Source organism: Xiphophorus hellerii, chromosome 14 (assembly GCF_003331165.1).
Source record: "Xiphophorus hellerii strain 12219 chromosome 14, Xiphophorus_hellerii-4.1, whole genome shotgun sequence".
NCBI classification, from domain to species: domain Eukaryota; kingdom Metazoa; phylum Chordata; class Actinopteri; order Cyprinodontiformes; family Poeciliidae; genus Xiphophorus; species Xiphophorus hellerii.
Genome location: NC_045685.1, coordinates 9,975,955 through 9,999,993, shown reverse-complemented (window position 1 = coordinate 9,999,993; position 24,039 = coordinate 9,975,955). Strand labels below are relative to the sequence as shown.

General features: G+C 39.3%; 2 protein-coding genes across 2 annotated transcripts in view; one reads left to right on the top strand and one right to left on the bottom strand.

Moving 5' to 3' along the window:
- capn1 (calpain 1) overlaps positions 1-3,425 on the top strand; it is a 32,830-nt gene extending 29,405 nt beyond the window's left edge. The window contains exons 19-22 of the mRNA XM_032584353.1: positions 303-381; positions 481-597; positions 771-829; positions 923-3,425. Of these exons, the coding sequence (XP_032440244.1) occupies positions 303-381; positions 481-597; positions 771-829; positions 923-949 (282 nt within the window). The 3' untranslated portion in view covers positions 950-3,425. The remainder of the gene's footprint in view (positions 1-302; positions 382-480; positions 598-770; positions 830-922) is intronic.
- A 1,755-nt stretch (positions 3,426-5,180) lies between these two features.
- pnp5a (purine nucleoside phosphorylase 5a) lies at positions 5,181-8,147 on the bottom strand. Its single transcript, XM_032584354.1, has 6 exons — positions 7,678-8,147; positions 7,015-7,184; positions 6,820-6,923; positions 6,544-6,719; positions 6,252-6,442; positions 5,181-5,832 (listed from the first exon to the last, which is right to left on the bottom strand). The coding sequence occupies exons 1-6, from the start codon at positions 7,698-7,700 to the stop codon at positions 5,615-5,617; spliced, it is 882 nt and encodes a 293-aa protein (XP_032440245.1). The 5' UTR covers positions 7,701-8,147; the 3' UTR covers positions 5,181-5,614.
- Positions 8,148-24,039: the final 15,892 nt, after the last annotated feature.

Below are 24,039 nucleotides of genomic sequence, written 5' to 3'. Positions count from 1 at the left end.
TTCCCTGGTCACAATTATGCTGTACTTTTTATAGGTCTGTCATGTAAAAGCCCAATTAAATACTCTGAGATTTAAGGAAACATGACAAATTAAGAGGAACGTCAAAAGACTTTTCAACACTTGTCCCAGATTCAGGGTTTGCTGAAGCACTAACGACCAATTTCTAGCACAAACGTTCCCATTTTTTCTCAAAGTATTAAATGTGTATATCGACAACCCTTTTTAATAAAATTGAATGGTTTTATGTCTAACTGCTGTCTTTTCTTTTCTTCCTCTGTCTCTGTGTACTTCTACCTCATCAGACTATATTCAGACAGTTTGATTTGGACAAATCGGGCACCATGAACTCCTATGAGATGCGGATGGCACTTGAATCTGCAGGTACTTTTCTGTCTAAAACTGATAAAGGGGAAGAAAAAGATCAACTCTTGAGCTGAGAAGCATTTTAACCCTTTAGGACGGTTTTGTCCTCCTCACTAGGCTTCAAGCTGAACAACCATCTGTTCCAGCTGATCATCCTGCGGTACACAGAGGAAGACATGTCCATCGACTTTGACAACTTTGTCACCTGTTTGGTCCGGCTGGAGACGATGTTCAGTGAGATGCTTTTATTTTACCCCTTTAGTGACCCAAAGAAAAACCTAATATTGGTTGTATCCCATCTCTCTTTTGAAAGAAAACTACCCAGGAGGAAAATCTGCTCTGGTTTTAGTCTGTTTTTAACAGAAAATGTAAGATGCAAACGGTTTTCTACGCTTTTGTCTCAACAGAAACATTTAAAAACATGGACACGGATGGAGACGGTCAAATATCCCTCAACTTCTTTCAGGTAGAGCCTAAACTCTGAATGGCATTTTAATTCATCCTACAAACAAACTGTATACCTGTGTTGCATTCATTTCCTGCTCTCCTCGGTCCACAGTGGATTTCTCTGACCATGTTTGCCTAGAGATGAGTGGAGTCCATGAACCACATCCCACTGCAACTCCAGGCCCATTATTCCCAGATGGTTTTATTTTTTATTTTTTTTACATTTTTACCAGTGCCTTCACCGCTCTCTTCTCCTCCAGGATGCTCTCTGCTGAGGCCTTGTGTTGCTAAAACAGACACACTTTGTGATTCCAGTGCCTGTATCGGAAATGTGCCAATTCTTTATTTGTTGCATGTTGCCTAATGAACGGAGCTCTCTTGTTGTAGCCTTGGTCACTCTGGGTGCTAATGTTTTTGTTTTGCTTTTTTACCCTTAAGTAATGCTGATAAACTACATAGACATTGAAAAAAATTGTTGGTTGTGTCTAAGTGGGTGGACACAGGGTTGTGCTTTTGTAGCATTTTTTTAAAATTCACAAAATCTTTAATTTTTATCACCACACATCATGGTGTTTTCTTTCACTAAGACGAGGATGCTGCAGTCATTTGCTTTAGTTTGAAATGACCACCTGTGCAACTCGTGGCCATTTGGAAACTTTATAAAGTATTTTCTCTCTTCCTCGCCTTCTCTGATTCAGAAATATTAACGCTTCTGCTGCAATTCCTTGAAATTCAATAGTGCAAACATTGCTCTAAAACCTCAAATTTTAAATGTTAGCAATTATTGGTTGATATCTTTCTCTCATACTAATCCCATAAAATCTGTTTTTTGTTGTTGTTTTTTTACGTGGGCCACGGCCCAGTTTTTGATACACGTTGGTTAGCCATTTAGCTAATTAGCGCTTCCAGCCAGTTGATCACAGCTCTGCAATTCCTCAGTCACTTCTGACTGAAATGAACAGTTCAGATAATCCAGAACAGGGTACAATTAAATAAATATAAATGTTTTACATACGGTAGATAATTCCCTTGGCATCTTTGAGAAAACTCAGTTTTAGCGCTGACAGGTAGCTAGAGAGGGGCTAAGACCAAAGATTTAAATTCTTGGTCTAAACTTTTAAAGCATTTCATCTGAGCGCTATTACAAACCTTCTTTAGATGAGCTTTTACCACAAAGGCAGTGTTGGTGTGCAGTCAAAATGAACTATTTGAAATACTTTTTGCAAAGTAAAGCATGTTTACAGTTTTGCCAGACCTTCAGACATGCATGTGATTATCTCACACAAACAACGATAAAGACTTAGTGTTCATATAAATGGTCGACATTCTTCAGATTGGAGTTGTTTTAACTTGGCACACGTCCTGTTGGCATTATTTTTACTCTGGTTAGCTTGGAAATCTTGTTAACTTGGGGGGTGTGGGAAATGTTTTTATTTTTCACCAAAGCATAATCACTTCTCTGTTTCTTGCAAGATACTTGTAATGTCTGAACGGTAACGGCGTACTACTAAGTTCTAAACCGTTATGAACGTTTAAAAGTACTGAAACCTTTTTTTCATTTTCCTAAAATATTTTTTTACAATACTTAAGACCTGGGTATAAAGCTGCAAAACTCTTAGTTTTCCACCCTCTTAGTTGCAGTTCAAGTATATTTAATAGTGAATGATAAAAATCTGGACCAGCTGAGAGAAGAGTCTGTGTTAAACTTTGCTTTGCAACACCTCAGTCCGTTGATGCAAGCAACAGAAAATGAGAGCAAGCATCTAAAAATCATACCCAGCATTTAACCTGAACAAATATATGCAATATTATATTTTGGATGTTTGTAGCAGTGCTAATGGCCTGGCTTGTCAGTGTTGAGTTCTTGTGCCATACTTCCTCTACTCTCTTATCAGCTTTCCTGCAGCAGTACTGAGGTCTGGTGGTTTTCGCACTGTATCACAGAGAATGTTTTGACTTCAATATATCCGGTCCTGTTTAGCTTTTATTGTATACATGCTCATTGTTATGCATGGCATTTTGGACTGTTCTGCAATATCCTGGGGGGTGGGGCGACCTTTAACCTTTTTGTAACAGCTGGATTTTTATACTCTGGCAAAGGGATTATGTCAACGTATTTCATCATGAAGTGTGAGGTGAACTTGAACATTTTTGCAAAGCGGATGGATAATGTGTGCATGAAGTGTCAAATGTAAAAATGATCTGCTTTTAAGAATGTTTTTGTTTTTTTTATTACTACTACGATGGGAGCAAGATTTTGAGATCATGTTACAACATTAAGCCTTATTCAATATATACAGTATATCATATGGGGGTAAAAAAAAACAAAAACATGTTTGCCATTTAAAAAAACATTTTGTAAATGGAAGAACGGCAATTTGTGACCTGCGTCTTTAAATCGTTCAAACCAACCCCTTTATTTTTGCATCATTGCTGACGCTCTGACTTTTGCAGCATAATGCTTATGCAATGTTGTGTAAAGTTTACACGGGGTGATTTTCCTCCGGGTCACTTTGAACCCATCCATCATGCAATATTGTGGTTTACGTCGGTGCTTTCTGTCAACTCTCTACACACACTTTACAAATAAAAATGAGCCTTTGAATTCACCATCACTGAAGTGTTTTGTTTTCTTAAAGTTTGAAACGGAGATCACAATTATGAAAAAGAAAGGTCTTTAAATCTGTTGCAGTGCCAGTCAAGTTCATCTGTCATCAACTTTATTTATACAGGTCATTTTAGCAAAATAGCAATTCATAGTACTTTACATGATAAAAGTTTGTCACCAAAATATTACATTGCAGTGGTAAAATAAATAAAATAAAAAGTTGCAATCCAGACTAAAGCTAATGATGGTCCAGTTAGTAATCAAATGCATCTCTGAACAGGAGGTACTGAAACTCAAAGTTTCTGTATTTATTTATTTTTTTCAGTTTTCTGGATGTTTGTTCCAGGTTAGTTTTGCATAAAACTGAATTCTGCTTCTCCATGTGTGATTCAGATTCTGTAGACGACATGCACAGGCCTGAGTGGTCTTAAAGTTTTATGTGATAAATTATTAATGTATTTTGGTGCTTTCAGTTATTTGCAAACTAACAGAAGTGATTTTAAAGTTTATTCTTTGTGCGACAGTGAGGTCAGTAGGACAGAGGCGACGTCCCTATTTTCCTAGTTTTAGTAGAATGTGAGCAGCAGCGTTTGGATCAGCTGATTTTTTTTTTTTTTTAAGTCAGTTTGGCTGAATGTGAACACGTGGATTTGTTTCTCTACATCTAGTCCTTTAATCCTGGAAATGTAATTCACATGCTAGAAGGCCGACTTTGTAACTGTCTTTATGTGTCTCTGAATGTTCAGGTTTGACTCCATCACCACATCCAAATGTCGGTTTTGATCTCTAGTTTCTGGCCGTAATAACTGAAGCTGTGGGTTGACTCTAGATCATTCCTCTTTCGATCCAAAACTAATTACTTCAGTTTTGTTTGTTCAGCTGGAAAAACATCCACACGCTAGTTTTTATTTTTATTTTTATTTTCCAAGCATCCGTTCAGCGTTTGAATGGGGTTCATTGTCACCTGCGGACATTGCAACATAAAGCTGTGCATCTGCATCGCTATGGTAACTATTATTTGTTATCTGAGCTAGCGGGAGAATGTAAATATTAAATAGAAGGAGCCAGAGGATTGAACCTAGCGATCGTTAGAGCCTGAACCAGCCTGAACCCTTTGCTTCAATAAAATACCGTTGGACAGCAACATTTAACAGCAGGCATGAGCTGCTTTTACTGAAATTCATTCTTTTGACATCAACCCACAAGTGTGTTTGTTTTTTTACTTGGATCACTCCCATGGATGTTATCTTGGGCTTTAAGTTATGGAAGCTGATATTCCACTTTTTGCAGGATTTCTCTAACAAAGAGATTGGGAGAGTTTAACCTCAATCATCATCCTGTTGGCTATGAGAGACAGCAAGACGAACTGTCTGCATACAGCCTTGTTTGTCGCAGTTCAAGTTTTAAACTTTTTAAGTATAGCTCCTTTTGCATACATTAGCAACATGAAAGCTTGTTTTGTTTGCCTTGCTTGAAAGCCGGGTTCTCTTGTCTTTTACATTTTTAAGAATAGATGAGACAAAAAAACCAAACACGGGCTAATTAAAAGTTGAATTTAAAAAAAAAAAAGCATAAATTACAAACATTCTTCAGTTAACATTTATTTCAAAGGGATCGTTAAAACTATAAAACAGGTAATTTAGTAAAAACAGGGTTTTAAAAAATGTTTTTTTTAGGGCATTTGCTTTCCTTCTACTTCACAGATCTTTACCAGAAAGAAGGGACAAATGCAGCCACCATCCATACCCCAACTACCCGCATACACAAGCTGAACATTTTAATAAATAGCACTTTTAGTAGCAACAGTCGTTAAAAGAAAGAAAAAACAAAACAAGCAGTAAAATACCTGGTACAATATACACGTTTCAACCCAAAAAAAAAATATTAAGATCCGTACAGAAAATTTATAATCGTTAAGTTAAATTGTAGTTATTTTACAAGATGATCACATAAGTTAGAACAAATATGCCTTTTTAAAAAAAATACAAAACAGAACTGAGAAGTGACTTATTATCGAGCCACCCTTTAGGGGAATGTATGTCCTGTAGGCTCAGAGACACATGTTCATGTCATATTTACACAAAATCCCACAAAAAAAAAAAAAAAAAAGGAGTCTACTTTAGGGCAGGAAGTATTCTCCTTGGCATGACGACCTACAACCTCAGCCAGGTTTAAATGTCCTCAGGTGTTCCCCGTTCAGATGTAATTGTTGTTGGGCTCAATCCGGTTCACCACGGAGGAAACTAGCCGCTCCATCTGTTCCGCTCGCTGTTTGCCCGCCTGAAGGACTTCCTCGTGGTTGGCCTTCTCCTCGCTGTCATAGTCCGTCACCGCCAGGTTGGTGATCAAAGACAGGGCGAAGACGCGCATGCCGCAGTGGCGGGCGACGATCACCTCGTGGACGGTGCTCATACCTAATGATGATGATTAAAAGTGATCTTATTGGTTGGGAACCATAAGGCGATTGTAATCTGTCTGGAAGCTTTCAAAAGGTTAAGTTGAAACTATACGCCTCTCTAAAATTGCCCTTCCTTCCTGGAAATTGGGAAGTGTGATTACACTTATCGGCTACTTTGAGATGGTATCTTTTTATGCAGCTCAACTATCAGCAACCTTGCTTTAATAAATGCCAGCACAACTGAAGTTTATCAAGCTCTGCAGATACGACCCCAATAAAACTCCCAAGGAAGTCCTGAGAATTCCCAAATTGAAGGGTTTGTCGCGAGTAGAGGGCCCTTAGTTCTTCTAAACGTGCCGCTCAGGTGATCGTTGGAGTTAGTCACCTTTATTGGTGCCCTATAACCATCATTATCATTCACAAATATCTACTCACCAACCGCATCAACGCCCAGCAAGTGGAGCATTCGGCACTCTGCGATCGTCTCGAATGACGGGCCACCCAGCACGCAGTACACTCCCTCCTTCAAGAAGTCTCCGTACCCCAGCTCCTGTCCTACTTCCATGGCCAGCTGCTGCAGGTCTCGGTCATAGGCGTCAGACATGCAGGGGAACCGCACACCAAACCTGCGAAGGGAGGAGAAAAAAAAAAAAAAGGTGCACTGGTGAGCAACAACAGTCTGCAAACCATCCAGTGGCGAGTCAGTAGATGTAGGAGAGTTGTTTACCTTTCATCATTGGGTCCAACCAGTGGATTGTTGCCGGCGAACCCCGGCATGTTGATGTGGTCTTTGATGATCATGATGTCGCCCACCTTAAAGTCTTGGTTCAGGCCTCCGGCTGCGTTGGTGATTACCACCGTCTGGACGCCAAGCAGCTTGAAAATGCGCATAGGCAGAGTGATCTGGAAAAAAACCAAACCACAAACCTCTGTTTAAAGTTGGCTTGGATGCTTTTTAATCCAGATTCTACAAGAAATCCAAGTCGGAGCAGGACAAGCTTACCTTCTGGATCGGATAGCCTTCGTAGAGGTGGAAGCGGCCCTGCATGCAGACACAGGGTTTCCCCTTCATGGTGCCGAACACCAGCCTTCCCGCATGTCCGTGCACTGAGGAGAAACCACAACCGGCCCGTAAATAATCGAGCAGCACATGGCGGTCGGTGGCCTGTCTGTGGGGGTTTCATGTGACCCGACTCACCGGTGCTCTGAGGGAAGTTGGGGATGTCCTTGTAGTTGAAGGCCACCTGGTCCTTTAACAGATCGGCCAGCCCTCCGAGGCCCGAGCCGCACACGATGCCCACGGTGGGGCGCATGTCCGTCTGCGTCAGCAGCCAGTCAGCAGTGGCCTTGCAGTCCTCATAGCTCAAACTGGATGGGGTCGGCACAAAAAAAGCACGAGGAATGAGCATAAAGTCGACCAATGAAGGAAAATTGGACGGCTTCAGGCTGAAGGTTTAATCTGAGTGAAGCTATTTATAAATTCTGACCTTTTATGTTGTTGCTCACATCAGATCCACTGGGTAAAACATTACACCTAATTTTCTTATATTTATGTTACATATAAAATATCTGCTTAAAAATATTTCAACAATTTAGTATATTCCACTAAATTCTAACCTTGAGTATTTTTATTTCTATGGGGCTTCACTGGAGATTAAATTAAATGTATTAAATGTCTTTAAACTTCTAATTTCTTTGGCCCTGAACACATAAGCGCATGTCTGTCTCTCTGTGCCATCCCCCACTAATCATGCCCACACATTCCTGAACCCTATTTTTTGCTCCCCCTGTCGTGTCCAGTAAGGACCCACGTGTCCAGCAGAATAAGGAAAGCTTTTTTTTTTTTTAAATGATCACTCACCCCTTGTTTGACTCTGGAAACATTTCGGAAGATTGAATTAAAAGTCTGGTGAAAACAAAAAGGGAAAAAAGTGGACTGTGAGCTCCAAAACACGGGACAAGTGTTGATGAATAATCGATGAATCTTCAGTGTTTGAAAGTTTCCTTAAGCCTTGCGATCCCCTGGATGAGTTTTGAAGGTCTGTCCTGTTCCTGCTTCTCTCGCCGGGTTTATATTGCAGACAGACAGAGCGCTCCTCCCACGCCGTCAATCACGCCTGAAGAAGCTGCAGCGTCATTGGTCGAATAGACACACCTTCAAAATAATGTACGCTAAAAAAAAAAAAAAAGAGACAGAGAAAAAAAAATCGACCAAAAAATGTCCAACTTAGTTCAACCCTACCATACCCGACTCCCGTTTCAGCAGGAGCGCCAGCAGAAACATGTGCACCCCTCACCTTTAACAGGAAGTCGTTTCGCAACTTTCACCGCGTTGCTACGTGAATGATCAATCGGGTCTTTATCGACTTGGTGCGCGTTGTTTTTTCTCCGAGGCGGAACAAGAGAAGACGGGAGGATTCAGCAGCAGGACATGGGAAATGTTTTGTTTTCAGCAACACGTGGTTTCTGATTCGTGGTCGTGTTGTGAAAACATTTTGTGCTTTCGATGGAAAATGTTATTTTCCATTATTTTATTTTTGTATTATTTTATTTTATTTTTATTTATTTTTTTAAGACTTAGTGCTTTATCACACAAGTGTTTTATGGGATCATTTATTGACACTTTCAACACGCAAATAAAACACATTTCTTCTTAGTTTTCTTCATGATAACCTGATATTTATGATTCTGTTGTGTATTTATATTTATATGCTGCCTTACTTACTTACTTATTAGTGAGCACAGATTCACCGATCAAACAAATATGAGTTGATAAAAATGTAAATAATCTGTACTAATATTCTGAATGGTTCTAAAACAGCAAATGCATTAATTTAAAGTTTTCTTGATGTCGTGCCTTAATTGCTGCTGTCTTATAAAAACACACAAGACGAGGATTTTTGTTGTATATTTGTTTAACTAAAACTGATCTTGAACATATTTATTAATGCCAATAGATCACTATGATGATCTGGACCAGCAGTGTGTGACTTTTATTATTCAACGAGACCTTTTCCTCTCCATTCAGCTAAAATAAAACTTGTTTAAAGCCACAAATGTTACATTAACGTTTCAATTTCTAAAAAATAAATACAGGAAATTTGTTGTCATTTTTAAAGAATCACAGTTTCATTGGTATTTTTAATTTGTTGGCTGAAAAGCAACAACAACAACAACAAAAAAGACAGGATGGATGTATTTTCTTCATGTGGGAAATGAAGCAAAGTTAAAGCACGTTCCAACCTATATGACAGGAGAAATGTAAAGAAAAAATATTACTGGCTACTTTCAGCGTTAAATACAAAAACTGATGAAGCTTTCATTTCTCGTATCTATTTTTTTAAAGTTTTTTTTGGTCGGTTTTAATTCAAATTATTTAGAGCCATTGTGACTCCCGGTTGTCACAATGGCAGAGACGACTGTTAAAAAATAAAATAAAATCTTCAGTTTGAACAAATAATTTCCCACTCTTCAGAGTGTGTGGTCTCAAGAATATCCAAAACAAATGTTTTAATAAAATGTCAAAACTGAATGTTACTTAGAAAACTTTTTTTCTGCTGCTGTTAAACCGAGAGTATCTCTTCATGCACGTCGCTTTAAAACTCTCTTTTAAAACAACTAAAACTGTCTAACGTAGATGCAACAATAAATAATTAGTCAGAAAGAGGAATAGATGACAGTCTGAATCGTCTGAATACTTTGATTTTGTTGTTTAAAATGTGCTTGTATTTTCTTTACTGTTCTGTTTCAGCAAGATAGTTTGTGAAAAATTGTCCTCAATTCTTCACAGAATTCAATTGGGAGAATCAGCCAAGCAGATTTCCAGCCACAAAGTAAAGTGACGGAGCGAGAAGGCCGAGACCTGAACATAGAACAGAAACACAAACTGGTTGTCTGACCCAAAGGGTGTTTCCTGCTTCCTATTTTGTCATAATGACAGACGAGTTTAGTGGAAGAAGGAAGAAAAGAAGGAGCTTGGAAGTTGTTGTTCAATATGAGTTGACAGTCTGTTTGGGGAGTAAAATAGCGTGAACTTTAAATATGTATTTTTTTCATCAATGTAATTTTTTAAAATTTGCATTCAGAGAAACCTCTCAGAGAGATTTCATGTCGCAGATTTTATAGCTTTTCCGAAGTTTACCACAATAAAAAGCTAAAAGATTTATCACGACTACTGAGAGTTGATGACTCTGAGGTGGAACCATCATCTGCAGTTCCCTCATTGTGAGCTTTAGAGGTTTCTGTTGCCCCTCCTACCATCCCGTTCCCTGCATTCGATGGCAAGATTAAACTCTGCAATTTGCTGATCTGACTGTAGATATGGGACCATTTTATAAAGTGTTTTTTTTGCTTGTAGCTGTTTGACGTCCAAAGATCACAACACATTTATCTCAAGGAAACAGGAAGTCATGGAAACTAACTGGAAGTTCAGAAAATACTCATCAAATTAGTAAAAAAGGAACTACAAATAGAAAAAACAAATGCTTCAACTGCGTCTCAATGAATGCCTTCAAACTGAGGGTTAGATAAAAACGACAACAAAATCTCAATGTGGGACTATTCCTATGAAATAAAAGATGAATGTTGTTCAGGTCTTCAACACATCTTTCCTGGGATCACTTCAGTTTGACACAGCCTGAGTCAAATTTTATGTTGCAAAACCTCCGTTAGCTACAGTTTAAGATTACATGATGCTAAAGATGAGAAGACTTGATGGAATGATGCGTGACAATGATGCAGCCCTGTGAAATGGCAGAAGAAACGTTTTGCATCATATGGTGAGTTCATGACTGCCAGTTGACGGATGCATTCATCACTGGCTCGCCTCGGGGAATGCGTTGCTAAACGGCGAGTTAGAGACACGGAAGATGCAGTGAAACGCGCTGAAATCAATCAGTGGGTTAAAATAAGACTCGAAGCAAATGGTTAAGTTGCTTAAGCTGATCTTTATCGTCGTTAAATGGCAACACACTGGTGACACTGATGCAGCGTATCAAGGACTCAAGCAACGGTGAGCAAACACGCCACTGTCCGAGATTGGATAGCTGCCTATTACACTGCTGTAAAGTTTAAAAAAAAATGGATGTATCTATCTCAAGTTTTAGTTTAGTGGTATGTTATGCTCCAGTCCAAGAAAATATTTGCATTGCTGCTGATAATTTACATACCTACCTACAGCTTGCCTCTATCACAATGCTCAATCGGACAGAAGTCACATGTGGTGTACCCCAAGGTTGAATCCTTGGGCCCCTCCTGTTTAATAAATACAAACTCCATCTGGCTCAGGTTACATAAGAAGTAATACGATTAGTTACCATTACTACGCGCATGATGCACAGCTCAGCATTACAATGTCATCAGGTGACTCCGAACCCAACCAAATACTGAACAGAAAGAAAAAGTCAGTGTGTGAATGTGCCACAACTTTCTCCAGCTGAACAAAAACAAAACTGAAGTTATTATCGTTGGACAGGAAGTTATTACAGCCAGAAACCAGCGATCAGGCCGAAGGTCTGGGAGTGGTGATGGACTCTGACCTGAACCTTCAGAGCCACATAAAGACAGTTACAAAGTCGGCCTTCTGTCACCTGAAGAACATTTCCAGGATTAAATAACTAATGTTCCAGCTGGATCTAGAGAAACTCATCCATGCTTTTATTTTTAGTGACTTACTGTCTGATCCCTGCAACAGAGTCCTTACATGTCTGCCTAAAAAAAAAAAAAAATCAATCAAACAACTGCAGCTGATCCAGAACGCTGCTGCTCACGTTCTCACTAAAACCAGAAAGACAGAGCGCATCCCCCCAGTTTTATAGTTTCTGCATCCCCAGAACCAGAACCAAACCTGGAATAGCAGCATTCAGTTTTTATGAGCCACAAATCTGGAACAAACTTCCAGAAAACTGCAAAATTGCCCAAACTCTGAGGCTAACCCCTTTAAACAGAGAGTCGCCCCCCTGTTTAAAGTTGCCTTTAATTAATTACTGGATCAACATATTTGATGCATATTTGCTGGACGATCTTGATGACGACTTTTAACAAAATCTAATGTTTATTGGTTGTTTCACAATTGGTTACAGTATTACGTTTTTATGTTGTAAAGCACTTTGAACAGGCCTGTTGCTGAAATGTGCTGTGCAAATAAACTTGACTTGTTTGAGTTATGGCTTCCGTATATCGTCTGTTATTCCTATGGAAAGTTGTTAACTCTCACCTGATAACACACAAAGTTCTTTGACTTGCTGACCTCTCCGCTCCTCCCCAGGTAAAGCAAACACGCCTCCGGCTCAGCCAATCAGTCGGGGCCATCTGACCAGCAGTCAGAGGTTTCGTTCAACCTCTGAATGACAAGGCAATAAAAAAATGATCCCACAGCGACGGACGGGACGAAACAGGAAAACCTGCAAATCAACATCTGGTTAGAAATGTTTGTTTTTATTTTTGAATGTTTCACAAGCTGAAGGAGGGAACGATGAATGGAGTTTAAATTGGTTTCCATAAAATCTTCTCTGTCAGATTTGTTACTTTAAATCAGTTCTGCTTTAGCCCGATGGTTTGCAGAGGCCACATGTAAACAAGCGCTGTTTAACACACACTGTTAGCGTTGCTCTACCTCGCATAGCCTGACCTGACATGCTGCTGATCATGCCTCTACCTCAACAACAGATTCAAGGCAGCAAACCGATTGGTTTCAGGACAGCTCCTTGGCAGCATCTCGCACATTCTCTATCCCCACAATCAGAAAGCACTTTGGCGTCACATGTCAAAACTAGCGGTAAGCGTTTAATTGCAGCTTCTTTCTTTTTTTATACACGTGCTTTGGGACTCTATTGAACCACCAAACGCAGATGGAGAAGCCATCTTGCCAAGAGGTTGCTGGACCCAAATTGCAACATTTCTTACATTTTCAGCTGCTGCAGTTTGCATTCACACTGCTCTGTGTCAAACGATCCAAACTAATTCAGAGACCTATTCCCCTCCCTGCCAGTGGCGGCGCTGCACCAAGAACTACTTAAGGAAACGGCACGAGTGGTGAAGAGGTTTTTTTCTTTTTTGTTTGTCAAATGTCTGGTGTGACAATGGGAAGCTTTTTTAAAATGTTTTTTTGAACTTATAAAATAAGATTAAGTAAACTTTTGTTATCATTTAAGTTGAAAGAATTACTTTTTAAGTTATAATTTTGCCTAAATTTCTGACAGAAATAAACAACATAACATTATGCTGACATAGCGGAGGTAGTGTGATGGTCTGGGGCCGCATTACTGTTTTCTCTTATGAAATTAAATCTTTATCTTTTGAACTACATTTGTCTGATATTTACATTTACCTCATGAACTGAAACTTGACCTGCAATATACTTTTGGTGAAACATTTAAGTGACAAACAAAAACAAATAGGGAAGACAAATATATACATTCTTTAAGCATACTTTCTTTTGTATTTTGGTCACCGACTTTAATTAAACATGCTTCATTGTGGCTTTATGATAAAAAAATAAAGATAACTACCAACAGATTACTTACTGGAGGATCAACTTGGCCTGATATGAGCGCAGAATGACATCCGGAGAAGTTCAAACAAGCCAGAACAGACTGAAAGCTGCTGCCATGTTATTTGTCTTTATCTTTCTTTGTTTGTCCGTTCTGTTTGAGGTCAGACACAAACCTTCCCGTTGAGCACGCGCTGCAGTACCACAGAAGAAGATTCCCGGTAGCCTTGACGATTCTCTAAAGTCAGGCGAGATTTTTTTTCTCTCCAAAGATACCCAATAACGTCAAACCAACTCATCCCAGGAACACTTTCACAATTTTTTTTAATAACTTAGGTAGGTTCAGCAAGCAAGGTGTAAAACTGTGTATCTCACATTATTACTTGTGGTTAAATTCTTGCATATGTGTCTTTGGCAAGGCTCAAACAAGCTTTTTACTCACAAAGGCACCAAAAGCCTTTAAAAGTCCTCAACGGCATGTTTGCAAGGGAAAAAGGACAGTTGATCCGAGCAGAAAATGTTACTCAAAAACTGTTTTGTTTAAATTAAAGAAGAAATATGCAAAAATATTATTATGTATCCCATGGGTGTGGTTCATTTAGCAATTCTTTAAAAGACATAAATCATTTTTTTGAGATTCGGACAGATTAAACATTGAACATCTGCGAAATTTTGACTTTCCGTCTTTGAAAATTTGAACTGTGCATATATATAAAAAATAATAATAAAAATGCCTGTTAACTCTTTGACACGTCGGCGAACAGTGAGCTGAGATCCAGAAACAGCTGCTGAAGTGTTGCTGAGACACTGCAGTGCAACCCGACCTCACAGCTGTAAAACACTTTGACTGTGTGAACTCCTCAGGAACTGAATGAACTCAGACTTTACTCTATTTCAGATTACTGACGACTCAGCTGTCCTTTAATTTATATAGACAATTTCCCCCAAAGCAAGAGGCGAAACTTTGACATCCTTTTTAAATGTGTTCGCTTTTTGTTTTTGCCAGTGATATTTCATCGAAAACATTACTATTTTAGATTTACACACCAGCAAGCTGACTTTCAATTTAGTTTCATTAATCTGAGGTTTTTTTCTCATATTAAAAAAACAGCAAAAATGTTCTTGTCTTTTGCAAAACGTTAAAATTAGGTGCAAACCACGTCCAACACAAATCTGCAGGATCAACCCATGAAATGTACCATGCAGTTATTCTGTTACAGTAAACATAATTTTAATTCATGTCATTTAAAGGCTGTTTCAGTTAGGATTTGTAAAAATATTTGTCTGCTAAGTCCCAGAATAGAACATTTTTACTACACTTGGGGACGTGCCGGTCTTTGCTCTGACACCTTCGATAACTAAACATCGGCTCCATGACCCAGATTTATAACAGTCACACCAGAAACACGTTCATAACATTCTCATCGCTACCTCAGGCAATTATTTTAATAATACAGTCTTCATTGTAATTCTTGTCCCCTTTTTTATTGCAGTATTAGAATGCATTGTTGTTCTGGATATAAGTCAAGTTTCTACAGTGTAACATGGTTTTGATAATTTACAACTGAAATGTTTTTGTTAAACATTTTCTGGCCTCAAATTGACGTGTAAATAAAAACACTGATCTGACTGAAGGACATCAGTTCCACTCCACAAACCCTGGGAAGGATTTTGCTCCAAGCATAATCCCTCATCCTAAGGGAGACACCCAGAGCCTCTAAAAGTCTTAATTTCTGACATAAACTGAAACGTTTAATTTATTTTGTTTACGCATTGTTAAACTTTTCATACAGGTAGACATAAATCTACATAAATCATAGCAAATAGTTGTTGTTATATTCTGCATAAAAATCTAATTCCTAAAGATAACTTTAGCCTCAAAGTTACTTTTCACAAACTTTTCTGCTTTTCCATATTTATTTTTACATATTTAAAGCCATCTTTAAAACATTTAAAATCAAGGCAGTGCGAAAATCTTGACTTGTAAATGGAAATGTTTTGCACTTTACGCACAAAGTGAATGATGGTTTCCCTCCATTCAGCTTGAATGGTGTCATACTGTAGCTCTGTGACCTGCAGATGCATCTTTGTTTGTTCTAACAAGCCTGCTGGGTTTTCTATGAGTTCAAGTCACGGACAGACGAGATTCATTCCTCTAGCAAACGCTTATGTTTTACATAATCTCTGTTTGGGTCATCTGAACATATAAGCATGTTTAAACTCTAATATCAACTTACTGATTATTTTAAAAGTTTTCCTCAAAATTCCTTTTATATGTGAACATATGTGACAGATGCATATCCTTCATTTTCTCACAGGGATGAAAAAAAAGAGAAGCGTGACGACAGAGTCACACAAGTCCACCTTCCGTCGGGGTTGAAGGTCGCAGACCTTTTGCTCTCGGTCGCATATTTTTAGTGGAAGACTTTTTAGCAGATTATAAAACGATTCTTTAAAGTCCTGCGGCGTCAAACCTTCACTCATCAGGTGTGCGCCGAGTCTCTGGGTCGTGCGTGGAGTCGGGTTACATAACGGTTGAACAACATGACCCCGTTTATCTTTTAGCTTCTCTGTGTCAACGCTCCACATCAGCTGTGCTGCTTCCAGATAAGACGACGACACAGCTGGGACGCAAAAACGGACCAAACATCTGGAAAGTGCCGGACCCTCGTTCACCACCTTCTGTAACTCTCCGACATGGACGTCCTCTAGCAGTTTATTAGTCCAGAGTTGATGGTGGAAGCATGATTAGGTTAAATCCCTTTGGAATATTTCCATAGTCATTGTTTGTTGTCTCTCTCAGGTCTCTTGACTTTTCTCCTACCTAGTGGGCAAACTTGACCCTATTTTGCAATTCCCACTTCTGTTACATAACTACTTTTGTCTGAGCTTTTAGCTGCTCGTTAGAGGCTTTCAGCCACTTTTCTGCTGTTAGATCCTGACTTGATGATCCCAGAAACGGCGTTCCTCTCCGTCTGACCAGGCGGTAATCAAAACACAGAACCAGAACTATCACTATCTAGAACTATAGACTGCTCTGAAAAAATATATTATTTTCTTTGTTTTGTTTTTGTTACCGCTAATTAGCAGCTAAATTGGGTGGCGAGATAATATTTTAATTCAAGTAAAATTGGAAATAAACGCAGCTCATTAAATCTGTTCGGACTTATTGAAAAACATATAAAATGAGGTAATTTCAAATACAGCGAGATGCTCAAATAATAGAAATCTCTGCATTCTCCTGCTGCATTTAGTTTACTCTCAAGATTGCTATTTTACTTATTTTGAACATGATAGAAGTTAAAATAGCACACGTTAGAGACATTTTCTGTACCGCAATAATCTTAACATGCTCAAAAAGGTTTAAGAAGAAGTAAGAAACTTATGAACTCCTACCTCATAAACTCATACCACATTTCCAAATGGACATTAATTATTTAAGAATTATTTTAAAAAATAAATAGAAAGACATAGGTTCATTTATTTTCTATTTTATCTGCGTTTACATATGTCTAAATACACACATCCATACCCACACACACTCTTATGCATTAGCCCCATTTGTGCTAACTCTCACCCACACTTCTATATCTTGTGAAAATGATTCAGTTCACAAGTTGAATATTTTATTAAGAATTCATTTGTGTTATTCAATCATTTACTCAATAACATTTTAGTGTTTGTGGCAAAGAAATAGCAAAATAAGCCCAAGCTATGATATAATTGATAAGACGTATCACACATGAAGAAATAAAAAAGGTGAAAATGCTGTAATCCTGTGTTTTCTTAACTTTCGATGTTAAACCTATTTAAGCTGCGTTTCATGCTTCCTCTCCAACTTATGCAAAGTTAGAGAGAAATCTAGGGTGAATATAACTTCTCATGAAATCGTGTAATTGACGTCTTTATTCTTGTTGCAGCAGCTTGTAAAATGCATCAAAGTTTGCGACTGCATCGTCACCTAATGTGAAAAAGTGCAAGGGGAATGTCTGCTTTTCACTTCTGAGCCATGTTAAAGAACAGGATTTGAAGATGTGGCTTTGGCTGAGTCCTGACTCTCATCACCTGATTGTCATCTCACTGAATGGAAACACCTGACTGTAATCTCGTGCTGCAGACACACACACACACACACACAGCAGCGCCAGCAGATCTTAAATACGTCGGCGTTCGGCCGAGAAACCTCAGGTAGAGCATCAAAGAACATTTCTTTAGATTTCTCAAAGTACTCAACAAGGTCGTACTTTCAGTTAACACTGTGTAGAATTTGGTTTTCAATAGGTCCAAAAAGCGCAAGGCGCTTTTGATAAACTTAAATTTTTTATTTCTAATTTAACAATCTACCAAGAAGCCTCACATGAAGCCTTCCAGCAACTGGAGTTTATCTGAGTATTGTCAGGCAGGGAAAACTGATTTAAAAAAAATTATTTTTTTGCACATTTGGAGAAATAAAAAGTAAAAGACCAATGCTTATCAAAGTGAAAGAAGAGATATTAGCCTGCAAGCAAAGAAGACTAAAGAAAATTTACACACTTTACAAGCGTCTCCTCTGCAGAGGTCATGTGTCTGGGTGAGGTAGATCAGACGAGGCGAACGTCGTGTTCAGGACGTGGCTTCACTTCATGGGAAATCAAAATTAGAGGAGCTGTGGACTCAGTGGAACCCATTAGATGAAACCAGATGGACTGACTTCGCACGTGCTTTTGTTTATGTGTGTGTTTAATGGAGGGATGACATTAGAAACCTCCAGCAGCCCTTCTGGCGCTATAGTTTTATTATGTTAAAGATGTTTTTAGAGGTGCGTTCCGCTAGTACTCGGAAGCTGGAATATCTCGGGTACATCGGGAAAAATGAAATGGGATTGTTGCTGCTTTCTATGACGGTGATAATTGAGGCGCTAGAAAACAGTTTGCTGGGGCGGCCATGTTGGATTTTTAGTTCAGCAGAGAAAAGAAAACAAATCACAACCGATGAGCTCGGACCATCACAATAGATGGTTAACAAAAAGTAATTAAGATGAGGCATGTAAGAATCAAAAATTTAAAAATGTGCATAAAAAGTAGCCAATTTTGTGTTTAAGTTGTAACAATAGGTAATCTGTTTGGTACTGTGGAAAAAAACCATTTAATTTCTTCTAAATGGAGCCACAATAGTAAGAAAAATGCATGTGTTGGTTTAACAGTAGCAGCTGAACGAATAAACAAACTTTTCAAATGATTCTGTGCCATTTTTTTGAACAAACCTCCATTTCAGAGTGCTAGCAAACAAAAATTTCAAGGCTTTCCTGATTTCAAATTGGATTGAAGTTTGTTGCGATAATTTTTTAAATACGGGCTGAAAAGCTACACCTGATTTTATGTATGTGATTCATCTGCAAGTCAGGGTGAAGTTTTGGAGGGATGAATTTAAAAGGGCATGCCACACTTATCAGGTTGTCGTTTTTAAGAAATTACAAATAAGTGCTCTTTTTTTGTTAGTATTTTATATAGAGGTGAAGTGCATTAAGGCTGTTTCTTTAAGGAGAATGAATACTTTTCCAAGGCAGTGGCACTTGAAGAAATGACACAAAGAACTCAAATGACCCCAGTGTACCAGAAACTAGCCGTGTGTCTCAGGTGGTGAGTGGTTTTTCACTGATCAGTTCAACTGACGACAGCTTTTGTTTCTATTGGAGTCTTTTTTTTTTTTTTACTAATTCACGTGCTGCAAGAGAAAATCAGGTTTCTGGTCATGGGATGTGGAAAGAAGAATTCCTTGTCTCGATGCAGCTGATCACAGTCGTACAAGAAGACGACCCAAATGCGATTAGTTTGTTCTTTTTTTAAAGCTTTGGTTTATTTGTAGCTTCAATGATGAAACGTGTGGTTTTGTTGTAGAAAGATTCTCACAAGTGTATTATTAAGACTATTTAGTGACAACATCTCTGTTTCTCACTAGGCATTAACACAAAGAGCACAAAGAGAGGCTCTCTCAAGAATAATACTAATAAAATAGGAAAAATTTGAGCCAGTTTGTTAATTATTTTCTCATTGTTGGACTGATGATTTTTCTTATAAATGTATCAGTAAACTTTCTTTACTCACTTACAGTTTTTTTTTTTTTTTACAGAAACCTATAAATTTAGGCTCTTTGAAATCCAGTGGGGACCTCTAGTGGTCACGTTTGGTAACACATTCAGAGAACCTCAAGCGGGGGAATAACAAAAAAAATACAGGGAATAAAACTCAGGTGGTATCAAAACATGTTGATTTGGATGTAATTGTGCTTTTCAAAGCACCACAGGTTTAAAAGATTTATAGGATAAATATTTTTTTTTCATTAAACACCACCAAATCAAATAATTATTTATATCTACATTTTTTTTGAATGTTTTAAATGTCACTTAAAATATCTAATAAAAAACCCAAAATAAGTAATCCAGATATTCAATCCAAAATAAAATGTGCTTAAGTATTATTTTATCAGTCGAATCTAATCACTTTTTGTTTTTATGCCAAATTACATCAGTGTGAAAAGGTGTTACACAACTTGCGTTATAATTGCTTAATATAAAATCAGTTGCTCTTTTAAAATTAAGTACCGTAATTATATACTTGTGTGACGGTGAGTGAATGAAATCCAAACCTTTTATGGTTCGTAAGATATCAACATTTGTTTGGAGGCATCGTTTACACGGTGACTACAAAAAGCATGCCACATGCAGCACAAAAAAAAACTACGTCAAAAGGTCAAATTACTCCCAGGTGTTAAACAGCATAAAAGCTGTTAAACTGTCCAACTTCAAAATGGCCGCTGCCTTGTGTCCTCCATCAGGCCTGAAACTGGATGATTGATTGCCATTGATAGGCAGGACCTAAAACATCCACTGTGAAACACAACATTTTATATTGTAATTCTCAATTCTGTCACAGGATGGAGCAGTTTCCCCCATGGGGTGAAAAATTCATAAAAAGCTGAATATTACAAAAAGTATGAAGGTTATGAATACCAAGAGAAATAGCCGGCATTAGGAGAGCAAGCTGGATAGTATAAAAGTTGAATGGTGAAAATAGAGCAAAGTATGCAGAAGAAGAAGTGAGGCGAAATTTACAGAGCAACCAGAAAAGTGGGACTCAATAGTGTGAATGAATGCCTGCAGCTTTCATTAATGCCTGCAGCTTTCATTCACACTATTAATAAAAATGGGTAGGGGGGTAAAGTGGAGGGACCAATGGTTCCCTGGCCCAACCTGTTCTGGCAAAGCTGCCCAGGTCACTTCCAGTTCAGACTTGTGGGAAAAATGTATTTAGTGCCCACAGATTAAATTTTTTCATATGCTCACTGTGTGCTATTATTACCCCTAGCAACAGTTGCCATGCTGCTGACAATGATGTCATCAGCATGACTTCAAATGATGTCTGTGTCATGAGGCCCTTCTAAGGATGCCTTTGTGATGTCATAAAGTCCATGACATCACCAACTGATCAGTTAATTCTCCGGTCAGTCAACACAAAATTCATTTGGACATTTTGGACAGCGCAATAAAGATGAGTGATGAAAGCTCCAGGAGTGACGTAGTAAAGGACGTAGATTTTGTCTTTTTTGACAAGATGGAAAGAAAACTCTGCTGAGACATTTTTCAACTTCTCTGTGGCAATGATGATGTAGTTAGAGAACTGCTGTTTAAAATGATCAAAAGTGAAAACCCAATAGTTTTTACAAGCCCACACAGAGTTTCAGAAGAACCCTGGAACGTTCTAGGAAATTAATCTTCAGAAAGATTTTCTCAGGAAGGCATGGAAGTGGATTCAACATGCTGTCTGCTGTAGAGACCATTCAGACGTTGTTCAGACTCAAGAAGCCTCTAAAAGTGGACCAGACGTAGAGCCAGCCTCCGAGTCAGGACTGGGATCTGAGTCGGGACTGGGATCTGAGTCAGGACTGGGATCTGAGTCAGGACTTGGATCTGAGTCAGGACCGACCTCCAAGTCGGGACCGGGATCTGAGTCGGGACCGGGATCTGAGTCGGGACCGGGATCTGAGTCAGGACTGGGTTCTGAGTCAGGACTGGGATCTGAGTCAGGACTTGGATCTGAGTCAGGACCGACCTCCGAGTCGGGACCGGGATCTGAGTCGGGACCGACCTCTGAATCGGGACCGACCTCTGAGTCGGGACCGGGATCTGAGTCGGGACTGGGTTCTGAGTCAGGACCGGGATCTGAGTCAGGACCGACCTCCGAGTCGGGACCGGGATCTGAGTCGGGACCGGGATCTGAGTCGGGACCTGCTTCTGAGTCGGGACCTGCTTCTGAGTCCGGACCTGCCCCTGAGTCCGGACCTGTCCCTGAGTCCGGACCTGCCTCTGAGTCGGGACTGTCCTCCGAATTGGGACCGGCATCTGAGTCCCTCTGAGTCGGAAGGAGTTGAAAAAGGCAGAAATGTTCCTCTATTCCTTCTGATAAAAACGGTGATCAGTGGCGCAAAAAGTAGGTATGCAGTTTATTCAACGCATAGGGGCGCTGCACTAGAGGGGGGCAAAAAGGATATGGGGATTTTTTTTTTCTAGTCAGCATTTTATGTACTTAACAGCTGTTTGTGTATGAAATGATCAATAACAGAGGAATAGCACTGATTAGGCGCCCCTCCCCTCCTGCCAGCCGCTCTCCCCTCCCATGGACCTTACCAAGCTCCACCCACAACCGACTCACGTGGCCGCAAGTCTCACAAACAAAGCCTCGCAGCGCGTTGTTTCTATGTAAACATGACTCGATTAGTGCATAATTTCTACCGGATTTTCACAATATATCCGCTACTACAATGAACAGAGGAACTAACAAGTTCATGTCATCTTTTTTGGATGAGATCAAGGTGTTTGAGCCACGCGATGCCTCCCAACATTGTGCGTCACAGCAAAATGCTTTCACTCGATGAGGAAACGGTAGATCCACACACCCTCTACATCAGGGGTACCCAAACCTTTTGAGACCAAGATCTACTTTTTCTCTCACCAGCCGGCTGAGATCTACCTCATGACACGAAGACATAAAAATTGTAAATCAAACTCTATTGACTTATTTTATATGCGAACATACATCAGTTATAGCAGAAATAACAAAGTGATAGAAAACCTAATGCAGTTTCTTCCTCAGTGAGACTCACTGTCACTGGGAGGAGGTTACTGGTTTCTCGGTCACAAGCTGGTTGCAAACCTGAGGCCAGCAGGTGTCAGTCAGTTATGGTAGATCTGAAATTTGGTTTGATGACGTCAATATGAGAAGCTACAGACTGATAGGAGGAACCAAAGAGCTCTGTAAAGGTAAAACCACATCCTGTGAAGTTGGGATATAATTAATTTAATTTCACATAATTACCATGATAGAAGCCATTTGTTTGTTAAAATTTTATGAAATATATTTGTTCTATTTGATGTTTGTTGTGAATGAAACTCACAAACGAACGAGGTTATTAGTCCAACGTTTAGAAACTACAGCGGCTGTAATGCGCCACAGCAAAGGTAAACAAAGGTAAAATAACCCGAACAGGTGATCAACTCAAAACCACTCCTACCTTTTTACTCTCTCTCTCTCTTTGTAGTTTAAGCACACCTGTTACCGTGGCAACCGCCTGCGCCCTGCAAGACGAGCAAAGATTACGTTAAAAACATAACATTCAGTCCGTTACGATATCCAGTTTCCAGGCTTGATATTTATTTCTCGATTATTAATCAGAGCTTCCCTGAACACAGTGATGGTTGATTGACTAGCTGTAGTACTTGGTGCTAGCGTGGCTAACATGAGTAACAGTTTAGTCCAAAGCCTTTTCTGCTAAAATAAAATCTTTAGTGTATGTGAGATACAGACACATTGCATATTGATCTGTTTAGCTAACGTATGACTGTGTAGCAGACAGGCTTCAAGGTGTAGAAGTTATATCAGTTCTGCCATTATGCTGTACTTAGCTAACGGGAAGCTAAGTGTGTTTGTGAGACGGCCACGCACGTGGTAGCCGCGCTACTACGTAGAATGGGCATCAGCCAATGAAAAGCGGCCCCTGTGGTAAGGTCCATACAGGTAGCTTGAGCAGCGGCCCTTCGAGAACGCGCTGAGGCGCGTTTTTTTCCCTTTTTCTTTTATATTTGAATAAAATATAAAAGAAAGTAATGCGAGTAATGCACTCGCCAACAGGGAGCTAAAGATGGGGCAGCAGAAAAAAATTCCGGGGCACAAAACAGAAAACGGAATAGGAGGAGGGATAAAGATGTTGGGGAGACGAAGAAAAGCTTTTCAAAGTGGTTGAAAGACAGAAGGTAAGTAATGCCAGTGTATCAACAAGAGAGTTGTAAATATTCAGGTTAGCTTAAGCTAGCCTAAAATGACAGGTGGTTGTTTTTGTCTCCGCCCCGTATTGAACCAATACGGGACACGATTTATTCCGTATTGCCATAAATGTCTGATCGACACACCTATCACACACATCTCAACAATAAGTGTAATAATAATGACCAAAACAAAACACGGGAAATATTAAGGTCATATAAATCAGTGGTCCCCAACCCCCGGGCCGCGGACTGGTACCGGTCCATGGACCAATTGGTACCGGGCCACGCAAGAAATAATTAAATATTTCTGTTTTATGTATTATTTGAGTCTGGAGGATCTTTTATTTTGAAAGTCCTTTAATCGTCTTCTCTCGGTTACCTCTTGCGCGCCAACATTGAGCCACAAGCAGCAAAATGAGTCAGAAACAGATCAGATT

Coding starts and splice junctions, on each gene's coding strand:
- pnp5a (XM_032584354.1), bottom strand. CDS start 7,700: ATGTTTCCAGAGTCAAACAAGGG. Junction 6,720..6,819: donor AAGGCTATCCGATCCAGAAG/GTAAGCTTGTCC, acceptor GTTTTTTTCCAG/ATCACTCTGCCTATGCGCAT. Junction 5,833..6,251: donor GCTGGGCGTTGATGCGGTTG/GTGAGTAGATAT, acceptor CATCATCATTAG/GTATGAGCACCGTCCACGAG.